This window comes from Cygnus olor, chromosome 6 (genome assembly GCF_009769625.2).
Source record: "Cygnus olor isolate bCygOlo1 chromosome 6, bCygOlo1.pri.v2, whole genome shotgun sequence".
NCBI lineage: Eukaryota > Metazoa > Chordata > Aves > Anseriformes > Anatidae > Cygnus > Cygnus olor.
The window spans coordinates 33,551,612-33,566,371 of NC_049174.1; the positions used below are offsets into that span (position 1 = coordinate 33,551,612).

At 39.2% G+C, this 14,760-nt stretch overlaps 1 protein-coding gene and 1 long non-coding RNA gene across 38 annotated transcripts in view; one reads left to right on the top strand and one right to left on the bottom strand.

Annotated features, from left to right (window-relative positions):
* R3HDM1 (R3H domain containing 1) overlaps positions 1–8,172 on the top strand; it is an 81,029-nt gene extending 72,857 nt beyond the window's left edge. For 36 of the 37 annotated variants that reach the window (XM_040561529.1, XM_040561528.1, XM_040561516.1 and 33 more), the window contains 5 exons: positions 2,935–3,104; positions 3,327–3,477; positions 4,885–4,967; positions 5,741–5,825; positions 6,761–8,172. In XM_040561529.1, coding sequence (XP_040417463.1) covers positions 2,935–3,104; positions 3,327–3,477; positions 4,885–4,967; positions 5,741–5,825; positions 6,761–7,128 — 857 coding nt within the window. In that variant the 3' untranslated portion in view covers positions 7,129–8,172. The remainder of the gene's footprint in view (positions 1–2,934; positions 3,105–3,326; positions 3,478–4,884; positions 4,968–5,740; positions 5,826–6,760) is intronic. The other variant, XM_040561545.1, reaches the window with a different exon arrangement.
* On the bottom strand, positions 7,174–14,663 carry LOC121072186. Its single transcript, XR_005821050.1, has 2 exons — positions 14,000–14,663; positions 7,174–13,842 (listed from the first exon to the last, which is right to left on the bottom strand). It is a non-coding gene; the product is annotated as an uncharacterized LOC121072186 (long non-coding RNA).
* Positions 14,664–14,760: the final 97 nt, after the last annotated feature.

Here is a 14,760-nt window from a genome sequence, read left to right on the forward strand (position 1 = left end):
ATTGCTATCATTGTAACATTAAAAATGACAACTTCTGAACTGAAATGAAACAAAAGCCAACCTCACGTGGGCAGCTTGGAGGCAGCCTTCTTCAGCAGAGAAGAATGTCACTTAGCAGAAGCATTTAAATCAGGTTTGGAATGTTTCAATCTTACGTAATTTTTAAAAGGCATATAAATAGCAGTTTCAGTGGGGTGTGAAAACAGCAGTGACATAGAGCTTGTCTTATGCGTGAAATGTTTGTAAATATTAACATCCAAACACTTAAAACCTCTGAATTTCCAAACACAATTATCATAAAATTGGGCTGGTCAGGAGGTTAAGAGTATGAAGGTTAGCCTTCAAACCAGAGGTTATAGATCAATCATAGTGAGTGGTACTGTCCTTATTTCACTGATAGGGAGTTTGATGCATCAGAGGGATTTGGCTGGCAAAAAAAGGGAGTAATCTCAAATATTGCTATCTCAGTATTTTGCAAGCAAGTAATAGATTAAACAACTAGGTCAGTGACCTAGATTCCACTATACATGTGATGGTTCTTACAAACTTTTAAGATATTTTTAGAGCCTGTTTATTAGTAAATAGGTAACATCCAGTTAAGTGGCAAGATAGCTGTTCACAGCAGTTCTGGTTTTGTTTCCATTTCTTCAACACTTCAAGTTTGTTTGTGTGTAGTTCTTGAAGACTGTCATTTCAGGATGTCCACAGTTGGTCTAGCACTACTTTGTTCTACCTTTATCTTGGTAGTTTTGGTTTTATGCAGTTTTGAAGGCCTGATTCAAAGCTGTTGAACTGTGATTTAAACAAGTTTGGGGAAGGGGAGAGCCTCTGTGACAGAGAACAAAGATTGAGTGAATAAAGAAAAGCATGCACTTCAGCAGCAGCGATACTGAGATGATACCTCAAGGTGATTGAGGCGAGGACAATGAGGACATGTGCAGACAAGCAGCTGAGTGGTGTTTCTGTTCCTCTGAAAAATTTGTAGAGGACCAGACTCCAAATCTGGGAGACTTTCAGGGACGACTTCTGTGTTTTTTCCTCTCATGCGTTTTGATAATTGAAGTGTCTGCAAACAGACCTATGCCTTCGATGACACTTTATTTCAAGCATGCTTGTTCAGGCAAAGAGTTCCATTTGTTTTCACTTACTGAAATGCTGTGGAACTAGTAGAAGTAGAAAGAACCAGCATTTGGGGGATTTACGGAGGGTGTTTTTTTGTAGTTCAAGTAGAATTTTCAGATTGTGACACTTATTTTAGAAATGGTGCTCCTGGTAATTCTGAAATGCGTGTTTTTGCTGGGCATTCTTATTGAACAGAGATGAGACAAAAGAGTTGTATGGCAAGTGCTGCAGAATACTATAAAATACTATATTTTAAGACAGGGAGATGTAAATATACCATTTTAATATTTATAAATATATGCATAAAAATGATTTTTTTCTTGTGTAAAACATAGTGTGTATATAGATGTTTGCCTGGTACACCTCAGGTAGGTACACCTCAGGTATATAGGTGTATGGGGTTTACATAAGCTTATAGCTTTGCCACTTGGAAACTGTTGTGACGTGTGTTGTTCTGATTGTGTACCAGATATCCATAAGTAGATGTGTATTTTATTTTGCCATGCAACAGAATAGAATGATTCTCAATGTGGCTCTTACAGGGACACTCAAATTTATATCCACTAAAATTGGTGAGGTAATCTGATGATTACATCTAAGTCTGTAATACTTGGGTAGAACGTTTTTGCCATTGAAAAGATTGGAAAGAGAATATAGATGTGAAAGTACTGCTTTTATCACTTTATTTTGATGAAAATCAGTATAGTATTTCAGAATACAGTTTAGAAAAGCTAATATAGTTTTATTATTATGAGTTTGTTATTCTATGTTATTTGGTTTGCATTTCAAAGGAGTCAGATTGTTTCTTCTTGGACTATAGGAGTAGTGAAAACAATAGCCCATATAAAATGCATTCGTGTTTTGTTTTTGTTTTGTTTTTTAATCCATATCTGACTTACTGTTCCTAACTGATGCTACAACATAGATGGTGAGTTGAGAAGATTGTAGGCCCCATCTTTATAGGTGGATGATTAAATGCTGTTTCAATCACATATTTTAATCATTGTTTCAAAGAAATTGTGTAAGCAGTGGGTAGAGGAGAGCAGGAAATTGAAAACAGCCATTTTCACATAAACACAACATTATATAAGTTACCTGGGAAAGGGATGGGGCAACAGGGACCAATTCTCAGGAAACCTCTCGTCACAACTCCTTACACGAAACCGTAGTGAACAGCATCGGCTGTTTGGCTATTCTCTAACTGGAGTTTCTGTACCTACCACAGTGGCAAAGTGATACAGGATGTGGGGATCAACTTGTAGTCTCTGCCCAGAAAAACAATCTCAGTTACGTAAAAATCCGTTGTAAAATGTGTAAGTGAGGGTAATTTTGTCCCGGACTGAAGATTAATTAGGTCTTTCTAATGTATGACATCGTATCACAGAAAACATTTGGTGTATATCATGTAAACTAACTAGGTAAACTCCGTTTTTAAATGATGCATATTTTTCTTGATAGGACATGTTCTTCAGTGCATTACTCTGTCAGTAACTACAATGAATGTTGAGTAATTTCAACTACTGTTAAATACAATTTATTTCAAAAAATATTCTCAATACTGAGTTTCATTGGTTCCATTTATCTTTTATAGCTCTGGGAAGCCTTCTCAAGTTAGTCTAGTGCAGATTTATCTGATAGTGGAAATATAATTGTACAGAAGATACTGTCCTAGTTTTCTGCAATTGAGCAGCTTATTTAGCAAGATGGCAATTATGTTGTTTCTCTTTTTTTTCATTTCACGTTTTTTCTTCTAAAATGAAAGTTGAAATATATGATAAACTTACTGCATTCTACCAATTTCTTGTCTTGCAGCAGTAGCAGCACCACCAGGTGGAGGAGTAGTAATGATGCAGCTCAATATACCTAACAATCCTCAGCCTCGGAACCATTCACCTCCACAGTGGAAACAGAATAAATACTACTGTGATCATCAAAGGGGGCAGAAGTCCACAGAACTTAGCACTTTAGACAGTGCTGCACAGGTATGAGCTTTTTGATTTGTTTTCTAGCATGACTTATTTGCATAAATTGCATCTTTGCATGTCATTTTGTGTTGTTTTTTTTCCCCAAGACTTCTTTTGGGGGAATAAAATCTGTTCTGATGGTACTTAATATACCAATTTTAATTTTGCTTCCAGTGTTTGAATGCTGTAGATGTCATTGCTCACCTAGATACTTTCTAAAACACTAACTTGTTTATCCAGTTGCAGCATAGTCCTCAAGTAGGTAGTCCCGTCACCTCACCGGCCCAATCACCAGCACCAGCTCAGCTATCAAACATGAAGAACATCCGTCCCACATTAACACCTCTTTCTATTGTGCCCCAGTTTTCTAGACCTTTCGTCCCTGGACAAGGTATATTTTTAGTTAACTAAAATACTTCTGTGGTTTTATTTTCAATAAATGCTTTAAAATACAAGTTATATAAGGATTTTGTGACAAACTATGGCTCACTTGAGTAGTAATGCTATTGAAGCAAGACTATCAAAACTACCCACCCTTGGATCATGCACAATTTGACCTTACCACTCTGCACTGGTATCATTCCCTGTATTCTCAAACGCCTCGATCTTTTGTTGTTGGACCTTCTATAACTCACTAGCTTTCTCACATGAGACATTGCCCACTTTAGAATTGAAAATATTAATAAAATGTTTGATATAATTTAGTTTTAAGTTTTAACCATAAATCAAGAACTCTACATATATTTACAAAAGGCATAATTTTAGAGCTACAAAGATAAATCACGTGGAACTAGCTGATCTTAATACATTGGGTGGTAGTGGCATCTTTTGGAGAAAAGGACACAAATGTCATGCGAAGATGAATGTTCTGCTAAACTCATTCATTGATGATGCACTGAATCAAACCACTGCCTAAGTGTGAATTCTTCATTCCTTTTAGAACAACTAGCATGATAGAAGAAGAAGAAAATCCTTGTAGAATTTAATTCATTCCTCTGCTGCCATGTTATCAGAAAACAGAAAATAGGGAATTTTCACTGAGATGTGATAGTTAGAAGTTTGAAAACAAATGATAAAATAAATCCTGTGTCAGTGACCAAAGATGTCCATTATGTTTGGACATCTGCAGTTCTCAAACTTGAAATTAATGGGTCTTACTTTCTACAAAAATTGCATTAAAGTAAAAACAAAACTTATAGAAAAATCTGTTAGGTCTTCCTTACTGATAGAGAAGACCTTATTTTCTTTTGTTTGTCTTTGTCTTAACCTTCTGCATGATCATTACACTATTGCTTTGTGTTCCATTCCTCTTGTAAAAAAAAAAAATTCCAGGTTGCCTGTTGTAAACTACGTCCCTCAACTTTCTTAATCTTCTGTGATTATTAAAAATTTCTGTTCACTGATCGTGTGGATCCTTGGAGCAAAAAGGAGATATACAGATGTACCTGGCACTTACCAGGGATATTACCATGGAAATGGTTAAATGGTTACACTGAGAGCAGCCTCATTAAGCTCATTTTGATATGACAGGATTTAGAGAAGACTGCAGTGAAGGGAAAGAAAATAGTACGTTTTTCAGTGTAACTCTGAAATGCAAGAGCTTGTAGCTTTCCACCTTGTGATCAACATGACTTACATACATGCACTTACTTAGTTGTGCCAAATCTTGTTTTCTTAGCTTAGCCAAATACGCTGCTTTGTGCATAGTCATTCTGCTTTCTCTTCAGTGTAAGAGATTTTGGAGAGAGTTTTTATATTACAGAAAAAAAACACCTTTCTAATTACCTTTCTCTTTAAGGAGATGCCAGATACCCATTGCTCGGCCAGCCCCTGCAATACAATCCACCATCTTTATTACGTGGACAAGTAGCAAGCCAACAGGTATTAAAGAGAACACTCTCCTGGCAACACTGAAGAAAACAATTCAGGACTACAGTTACAGTAGCCGTGAACAGGAGAATGTATTATTGCATTGAAAAGTAATTGATTGGAAAGCACTTGCTTCCCAATAACCGGTTTATTCTGTTGATACTTCCCATTGTTCCTGTTGTAAAAATATAGAGAAGCGTTATTATGAAATGTAGCTTTTCTTTTGAACTGAAATTCCAACCTACAAAGGAAGATAGAAGGCCCAGTGTAGAATATGGATTCTGTGGGAGGCGGTTTGCCAGCAGTTCCAAAAATCGGAGAGAGACTGTTTGTTTAAAAAGATTATTTTATTTGAATAACAGTTTTTTTAAAAAATAGAAAGTACATATAGGTATTTCTAAGCAGAGAGTGGCTTTGTCTCTTTCAAGAAAGCCAAAATATTAAGTGTTGGCAAAGCTCGCAAGTCTTGCCATCTATTTAATTTCTGGGACAGACACAGACCCCCTGCCTCTACCTTGCTCACTTCTACCTGAGATCAGCCAGACGATGTGCTGGGTTTGGGGGCGGGGATGGATTTTTTTTTTTTTTCGAAGGATTGAATGCCCCTGACTGCAGAATTGCTAAACTCCGTGACTAAAATCAGACGTGGAAATCTTTTCTATACCACAGTAGCACAGGTTACTTTTCAGACATTCCTCTGCACCATTTTTCACTGAGCTAACCCAGATATTTCAAAATACTGATGCACTGTCATTAAAGTACATCATTTATATCCATCTCTCCAGTGTCAGCCTGGAAACAGACATGGAAACAGGGGGAAGAAACCAGCAAAGAAGGCTGCTTCAACAGATCTTGGTGCGGGAGAACCAGGTACAGAATTGCTGATTGACACAGTCCTCCAGCAGAACGAATTGTGGTGATAGGCTAGGGATGTAATGAGAAAAGCACAGGTGAGAAAAGGGCCAGAATGAAGTGTAACTGGACAGGAGTGGGCATGGCAAACCATGGAAACAAAGATGGATGGAAGACTTGATTAGGAGAGAGGAAAGATAAATGAGAGAGGGAGGAATGAGAAAAGCGTAGTTTTGAAAGCTGGAGAAAAGACTAGAGAAGACCAGGACTGGACAGTACTAAAAGGAAAAGCAAGCTTGCTGGATGCAAGCCAAGTCCAAAACCCTTCTCCCATATTATAGTAAACGTGTACCCCTGCTTCCTCTTACTTTTGTGAAATCATACATAAACCACAAAAAAGTTAGTACTTAGTTTTTTCCTTCTAATATAAATAAACCCATTAATTTTGGGGACACACTAGGAGATCTGCAGGTTGGGTTTTCGGAGCTGGTAAAAATGTCATCCAAATAAAACCTGACATCATCTATTTTCCCATTTTACTGGAAATTATTTGTGTTGCAAGTGTTACCTACCATCAGCTCTTTGCAGAAAATTACTGATAAATCAGTTTCTAACCATTTACTGGAGAAGATTTTGAGAGAAGAGAGACTAGCTGTTTAGCACAGTGATGTGTGAAGAGTTAACAGGTGAAGCGAGTCAGGTGGTATAGAGAGTTTTCAAATCTACTGCAAAACTTGGTGTGGATTCCCCGCCCCACTCTTCTGAGGGGCCTCTTTGTATTCTCAGCTTTTCTGTGACAGCAGAATGCTCTCTGGGTTACCAGAAATGGAGCGCCTGTGTAGCGGCGTGGCATCAGGCACCTGGAGATACGAGATGAAATAACTCGCTTTCCACTGTGTGATGTATCTTTAAGTACAACCACCGATTTTGATTCCATCTTTTTCTTGTTTCAGTTGTGGGAAAAGTTCTAGAAATAACTGAACTGCCAGAAGGCATAACTCGTATGGAAGCAGAGAAACTGTTTGGAGAACTTTTAAAAGTTGGTGCCAAGATTCGGTGGCTAAGGGATTCGCAGTGTCTGCAGACGCAGCAGCAGCAGCACCGTCGTTACTGTGGCAGCGGAGATAGCAATGTGAGCACTGAGCCATCCAAACCCAGTGACTTGGCCTCCACGTACACGGTTCTAGCTACGTTCCCTACGATGTCGGCTGCTCAGAATGCATTGAAGAAACAAAGTAGTACCTCAGTTAACAAGTTCAGGCTGAGAACGAGCAAGAAGCACTACGACTTTCACATTCTGGAAAGGGCTAGTTCTCAGTAGCAGTTCCGTCGGTGGACACTCAGCCTTTACTACTTCATGTCCTCCTCTCCTCGATTGGCTTGATGTTACGGGGTTTCTGCTCTATTTAGAGAGACTCCTGGGATGTTTTGTCGTGTGACAGTAACCATTGAAGAATAACCCAGTGATCCAGCGAGATGAAGAAAAAAATAGAGTTGATCCCAGACAATAGCAAGGAATCACCTTTGAGACAGGCAGCTTTCTATAAGGAATGCCGCTGAAATGCCCCCTACTTTTATAATAGTTTTGTTTTATATTTTTGAATTCTTGTATCAGATCCAAAGTTCTATTGTACAGCAGACATTCATAAAATCCCACATTCAGATTTGTATTTTATAATCCCTTTTCACAGCCAGCACGCAGTTGTCCGTTCCAAAGCAGGAGCCTGAGGATTGGTGGAGGGGAAAAGAGAACCATGTCCAAGGAATTACACTCATTTTCTAGCGAAGTACCCCAAATCTTCAAATTAACCTGTTCCTTTTCCCTTGCGTTTTTCTTTTTTTTGTTTTTTAAAGAAAAAAATATAATTTTAGTAACTAGCTAACTCCTTAGATGGTTGTTTTCTTTTGAGATTCATTCAAACAATGTCAAAAGAAATTACAAATTGTTTGTACCCTTGAAGGATTTGCTTCTGATCCAACAAGTTTAATAAGTATTTAAGGGGGAATATGAATAGATTACAAAGAATGTTCACTGAATCACATTTTAATATTTCTTTTTAACAAAAAGGTGAAGAAACTAAAATGTATCTTCACAAGTGACAAAATGTTTGCACTTTAATTGTGTTCCCACCAGTATGAATCTTTCTCTTCCTTTTCACGCTAAGATAATTGTATTTGATAAGTGCTGGAAACCTTTTTAATGGTTTAAGTTTTCATCATTTGCAGATGCTCACTGGACATTAAAGATTAATTGCACATAAAAATGAAACAAACATTTTTTTCAATTTGTGTAATTTGCAAGGCTGTACAATGTGTGCTGATGCAAGCCTTTTTCAGTTCAAGAAAATAAATGTTTACAAACAAACTTTTTCAGTGCACTTGTTTAAACTTCTAGGATTCTTCTGAAACCTTGAGGAACACATCGATGGTTTGGATCCCTTTAACGTGAGAAAATAACTTGTTATTAACAAAAATACTAGATTTTCTCAAAGAATTGCTATCTCTGTTCCTCTTCTTGAAGCATTTATTTATGCCAGCCTCCATTTTTTAAATATTTCCCTATATAAGTAAAACTAGGAAGAAATTGATCAGAGACCACGAGGTGCTGTTCCTGTTTTTTTATTTTTTTATTCTTAGCAAGTAATAACGTGTTCCCTTCCTTTACAGCTGTAGTTTTGTAAAACATGTATTTGTAACTTCCGTAAGTGGAAACTTGAGGTAAATGTTATATTTTAAAATATATTTTACAGAGGGAAAGAAATTAGAGGCATTAATTTTCATCTTGTATTGAAATTTCTACCACTCAACAACCAAATGTAAACATGTGAAGTGGTAGTAACAGTCCTATGCATGTTCAGATCATTCATGTGATTAATCAAAATATGCAGAAGAAAACTGATCCATCTGGGATGGATGCAGCCTAATGAAGGAGGCATATGGGACTTGATCCTGCAAAATGCCATAGTGACAAGTATTTACATGACTGAAGGTACACTTACGCTTGGATGCTCTCTTGAAGTAGAGGGAAAATGTTCAACTTCAAGCCCCTAGCCAAAACACAGATCTACTTATCAACAGATAAGCAGATTCACTTTGCTCAGTCGATTTTGCTAAAAGGATGGCTGTTTCTTGGCGTTCAAGTTCATTTGCTACTACTAGAATGAAGAGTCATGCCTGACAGGATGTATTTCTTCCTCCTGAGGTGGGATTGCTGTAGCTTACTGCACCCCAAACCAGTGCCTCTATCACCCCCAGGTTATGCAAATTAAAATATTCTGCTCCTGTCAACAGCACAGAGGTGATAACACAACCATTGCCCAGGCTCCATCACTGCTGCTTGTCAATATTCCAGCACTAGCTCAAGATTACTGTTTTAATCCTGTAAAAGTAGTTAACAAATCAAATGTCTGTAATGACAGGCGTTTAAACCCAGAAAGGCAGCTGCTTCCTGTGGCTAAACATTTCCAGGACGTTGTTCCATAGATGTAGAAGAAGAATGAATAACGGAGAGTTTTCATCTATTCTGAACGACCTAAGAACAGAGCTAAATATAACACCAAATCTAAATATTTCCAAAGGATGCTGCATGACTTGCTTCGTTTAATAAACTTTCCCCGTAATGACCAAAGAGAAGAAAACAAAGACGAGAGAGGTAAGCATGGAAAACGTAAGCGAGCCAAACAAAAGGAGGAGAGGAACGGGCGGATTAGGAACAAGTCACAGGCAATATTTCTTAACAACTATGTTGTAAATTTGAGTGAAGTTACTCCAGAAGAAAAAAGAAAAAGCGTTTAGTAAGTCAGTTATATTCTAATCCTGAATACGACTCTTACCTACTCTTACTACAGACAGTTTCCTCTTTCTGGGCATGCTTTCCTTCCTGTTAAGTAGGGGCTGTTAAGGTTTTTGATCTGGATATGCTAACATGTGCCTCACCGATTATAATTAATAGGACTTCAGGGGTGTTAAAGGCCTCTGATGTCTAAAATGGGCACAAACTAAAATACTTCCGCTTTACGGTCTTTTGTTCACTCCAGCTGTTGTGCCATTTCATACTGTGTCTAGTAACTGGCCAGGGTTCATCAGCCATCGGCTCTCAAACTTGTTGAACCAGGACCAGCCACACTTTCCTGGCTTTTACACTTCTGCTCCTTTTGGTTCCCTAAAACACCAAAGTCTAGGGACTGCACAAAAACCCTGAAACTAGATTTATTCCGTAGGTTTGGATCACTTTCTACAAAGCAAATGACTGTGCTTTATGGCTTGAAATAGACACTGCATGCAAAATTAGATTTCTCAAGTGTTCTCAGCTAATCCAGAACTAGCATATTTGAGCTTCCTTTCATTCCACATTGAAACTATTTTAAAAGTAAGTAACGGCGAACAGAATTAAACGGGGACCCAAACTATATTGCAGTGACTTAAGGCATTTTATTTGGCTGTGAGCATGTCTTAACTGTTAAAGGTGAGGAAAAAGCACTGGAAGGATAACCAGAAAACACAAGCAAATCTGGCTATTACCTAACCCCCCAACTGATAAGGCTACTACTGAAGTTTTTATTAATGCAGTAATGTTACTATAAAATGCATCCCTGAACTGTGGACAGGCTCAATGTTATTTATGATAGTGCGCTGAAAATGATTGCTTAAAGTCAAGAAAACAAGCAAGCCCCACCCTTTGAGCACACTGAAAAATCCATGGGCATGAGGTTGGACTCGGGAAGATCTACTCACAGCCCTGCAGAGCTGCCAAACTCTGCCCTCATGTTTCGTTAAGTCTGGAGTGGTATAAAGTAAAATGTCAGTAAGCTGCTCTTGCACCTTACCCAAGACTCCTCCCTGAGCAGATCCAACCAATTTTAATCTGAAAGCCTTTTCTTTCACTCACGTGTGCAGAAGATGACTGTAAAAGGAAAAGTAGTGGAACATCATCTACAAAGAAAGGACTTGAGCATTGTTGCGTACTGGCTACTGAAGACGACAGAACTGGGGTGTTCCCACCTGTGACTGCCCCTAATCTCACTGGGCCCGGGCAGACAGAAGCCCATCCCTTATGTTTCAAGGTCCAGATGAGGACGGTGGTACAGAGATGGGAGTTTAGTTCTGTTGAAGCATGAGAATAATCATTTAGTATCGAATAAGGCACTTTGATACGCAGCATGCCTTTCACAGCAAGACGAGTTTTGTTGTCCTGTATTATTCAAGCAGCTCTGTGTCCTTTTCCTAGCCAGTAATGCAAACCATTTCCCTCTGGAGGTAGAATAAAGTTACGTTCTCATGTTTTCACGCTCATTTGTGCCTTAAAACTGCACATTCGACAAGTTGTTTTGAGTTGATCCTGTAGTAGCTCATTTGGATGTCTCAAAGGGAGTCAAGATGGCAACTAACTCCTATGAAGATCTAATTTAGCTCCATGACATTCTTTTTCCCTGAAAAAAAAAAATGGTGTGGGCTGCAATTTCTTGTATTTAGCCCTGAGGCAAGGAACACATATGAAGTTTTAGTGAAAAATTGATCAAACCACTTTTATGTTAAGGGTCATGAAATATTATTGTAGCTCGGAAAGGATTTATTTCAATCCCTTCAGTGTTTCTACAGCTCGGTCTTGTGCCGTCTCTTACGACGTCACTGATGTGCCATCTCTATTTGAAGTCTTGATCCTGCTCACGTTTAGAGTGTTTTGGGTTTGGGTATTTTTGGCTAGTGATGTCAATAAGCATAAAAACTAAACAGTGCACAATGTTAATGTGACTTCATTTTGGAAGTCTTAATTCTCGTGTATAGTCGAGAACCCTTAAAAGGGTCCAATTTCCAAAACCTGAACCTTAAGTCTCTTTAAGCTATCTTATTATGGAACAGAAGAGCAAAGTCACTATTCACATCTGAAAATTTTAGATGTGAGGTCCGGTGTAAATGAAGTTGTCTCTTGGATGCCTTGAAAACGATGCAGTTACATTGTTATCATAACACGTACGAGCCTCCCTTTGGTTCAGTGTCTGCCTTCTGTGTTTAGGCTTGCAGGGCTGGAGTTGGGACCTGACTGTCTGGCAGCCCCTTGTTAGCAAGGTTTATTTTTTATCTTGCTTGTAACTGTTTGACTACTTTGCAATGTTAGCAGGTTGTTAAAATTTGTCAGGTTGAAAGCGGGTCTTGCTTAAGAGATGATTAAGAAGCATTAAAAATTAGTACAGGGCACAAAGACTGCACCATTTGCTGCTTTTTTAATTTTATTTTTCAGTCTTACTGTTAAAGCAGACGAGCCTAGTCATAATATGGGATGCATGCAACTGTAATGAACTGTTTCTGCACTTCTGAAGAGAAATTTTAATGTCAGATAAGACTAGTGCTGTAAACCAAAGAGCTCTATAGGAAAACCTGTATGTTGCTGACAGTTGTTTGCTTTTAAAACTGGTAAAAGGTATAAAAATAAACTGTGCTGCTCTGTATAATTCTTAACACTGAAGTTTATTCTTAATTCAGATCCCATGCCCCAGTTAACTGCGAATCTAAGTTAGACTAAGGATTGGCGATGATAAACTGTGCTGGCAGCAGTGAAGCTTCTCAGACGTAGGCGCAGCAGAGGTAGAAGAAATGCTAGAGGATGGCTGCAGTATGTACTGGCTTCAACACTAAATGATCTGCTACATTCGTTTTTCCTAAAATCACTTGACAGCTAACAACATATATACATATCTATTTCTAAACAGTGGACTATTGCACATCATGCACAATTTACAAAGGACCTCAGATGGATCTTGAAATGGGGACACTGACATTCTCCTTCTTTCTAACACCTAACTTGTAACTTTTTTTTGCACTAGCTGTAAGATTAGTTAGAGAGACAGGTATGCAGCACAGCCTTGCCCTTCTTAGGGTTTCCAAATTAGTTACTCTCAGAAATAGCACCATTAAGTGTGCTATGATAGCCTACAGTATTGGTTTATAGATACTGGGAAGTACACCACAGCTTGTCTCCATGTTTTGTCAAATTATTTGCCTTTTAACCTGGCTTAAATTGATACTTTGAACTGTTAATGAACCACTGATTAGTGTCAAGTGACCGTGCAATTAAAAATAATTCACTAATAAAAATATTTTCCTGTACAAAGTCAGTCTGCACTGTTGGTCTGTTGTTGTTGCTGCTTTTTATTGCCTTTTTTTTTTTTTTGAGAGGGGGGTGGTGATTCACCAATCTCTTAAAATGTAAACGAGTCTCTTGCATCGTTTCCCATACTGATTGCCAAATTCAAGTTTTGTGTATTTTATCCTAAACTAGCTGAAATTTCCCCAAGAGCAATAGATGTGATTTCCATCAAATTTGGATCCATGTGTTCTGAAAAGTTTCAGACTTGCAATAGCAAATGCTCTGGAGGTGGACTGTGCAGCTACCTCACGCATTACGCAACGTTGCGATTACAAGTAATTTGGGAAGCAGGCTGGATGTGAGAGAACCCTTTCAAAATCACTTTAAAGAAAGGCTCAGGAAGGTTCCCTAATCCACACATAGCATTTCTTTCCTCTAGGTTCTTATTTGTGTCCCCACCTAGTGTCTGAGGTGGTGCAACCCACCCAACTCCATCCCTCTGCCCTGCACTACAAATGCTCCCTATGCATGGAGTGTTCTGCTGCTTCTCAGGGACACCTGCCCGAGGGGCTCTCGGATTAATTAGTTATACCTGCAGAGGCATGTGCAACTGCAGCAACTCAGTGGCCCTACAGTTAGATAATTATACTTGTTACATTTTAATTATTTGAAAATGTAAATACTTCTTCATGATGTAAAGATTTTACACTCTCACCAAATGTGAAGTATGTACACCCTCACAAAAGTCACCTATCCAGTCATTAATAAGCCTTTCACTTTTATGGTTAAACAAAATTCCTTTCTTGAAGTGGTATAAAGTTTTTTGAGAATCATACTTGCAAAATAATTTCCTAAAAAAGTGGTGTTCAGCACCTCACTCACCCTTCTTGTGCAACTCAGCTTCTAACTGGAGGTTCCAAGTGAGGGGTGGGTGACAAATGCAAACTGCAGCTGTTGGGAATGCCATGAGAATGAGTACAGCAACATATCAAACTTCTACATTGAGCTTAAGATGCTTGTACACATTATACCCTAACCTCTTCCTTTACATGAGCATGCATAACAGATATGACTTTTTGTACATCTCTAAGAAATGTGTATTGTTTACCTTGCTACCATCCAACCTTTGGCATTGCTCTTAAATCCAGAAAATCCAAAAGATGCAATCTCAGCAGAAAAGCCGCGGTATTTAGCGGTCAGTGACTTTCAGAAGCCTGCAGAAGCGCAGTGTGCATATACAAAACTTGCCCACTAAGCAGGATGACCGCGACACGTTTTCCACACGCTGCACCTTGAAATAGGTAAAACACTTTTTGCGTATTGTTGTTAACATTGATTTGTCCCTTGCCATTACTGAGAAAAATCTTTTAGTCGTCACTATCTGGTACTTTTCTCACTACACTTCTGGTTCGTCGCTGGGACTGTGCTCTTCCACTGCTCTTTGACATAGCATCACAGAACCATTAAGGCTGGAAAAGCCCTCCCCGACCATCTGGTCCAACCATCACCCCACCACCAGTGTCACCCACTGACCCATGTCCCCAAGCACCAGCTCTAACCTTTCCTTCAACACTCCCAGGGGCGCTGAGGCCACCACCTCCCTGGGCAACCCGTCCCAATGCCTGACTGCTCTTTCTGAGAAGAAATGTCTCCTCATTCCCAACCTGAACCTCCCCTGGTGCAATCTGAGGCTGTTCCCTCTACTCCCGTTACTCATGTGGCACGCAATCCCTCCACTTTTCCCTCAGGAGCACCCCGCCCTCCCCCCCTCCTTCCCCCCAGCTTTATCCCGGTCCCCAGGCTCCAAGATGGCGCCCGCTCCTTCCCCCGCCCCGTCCCGCCGCGGCCGGCGGACGCCAATCAGGAGGC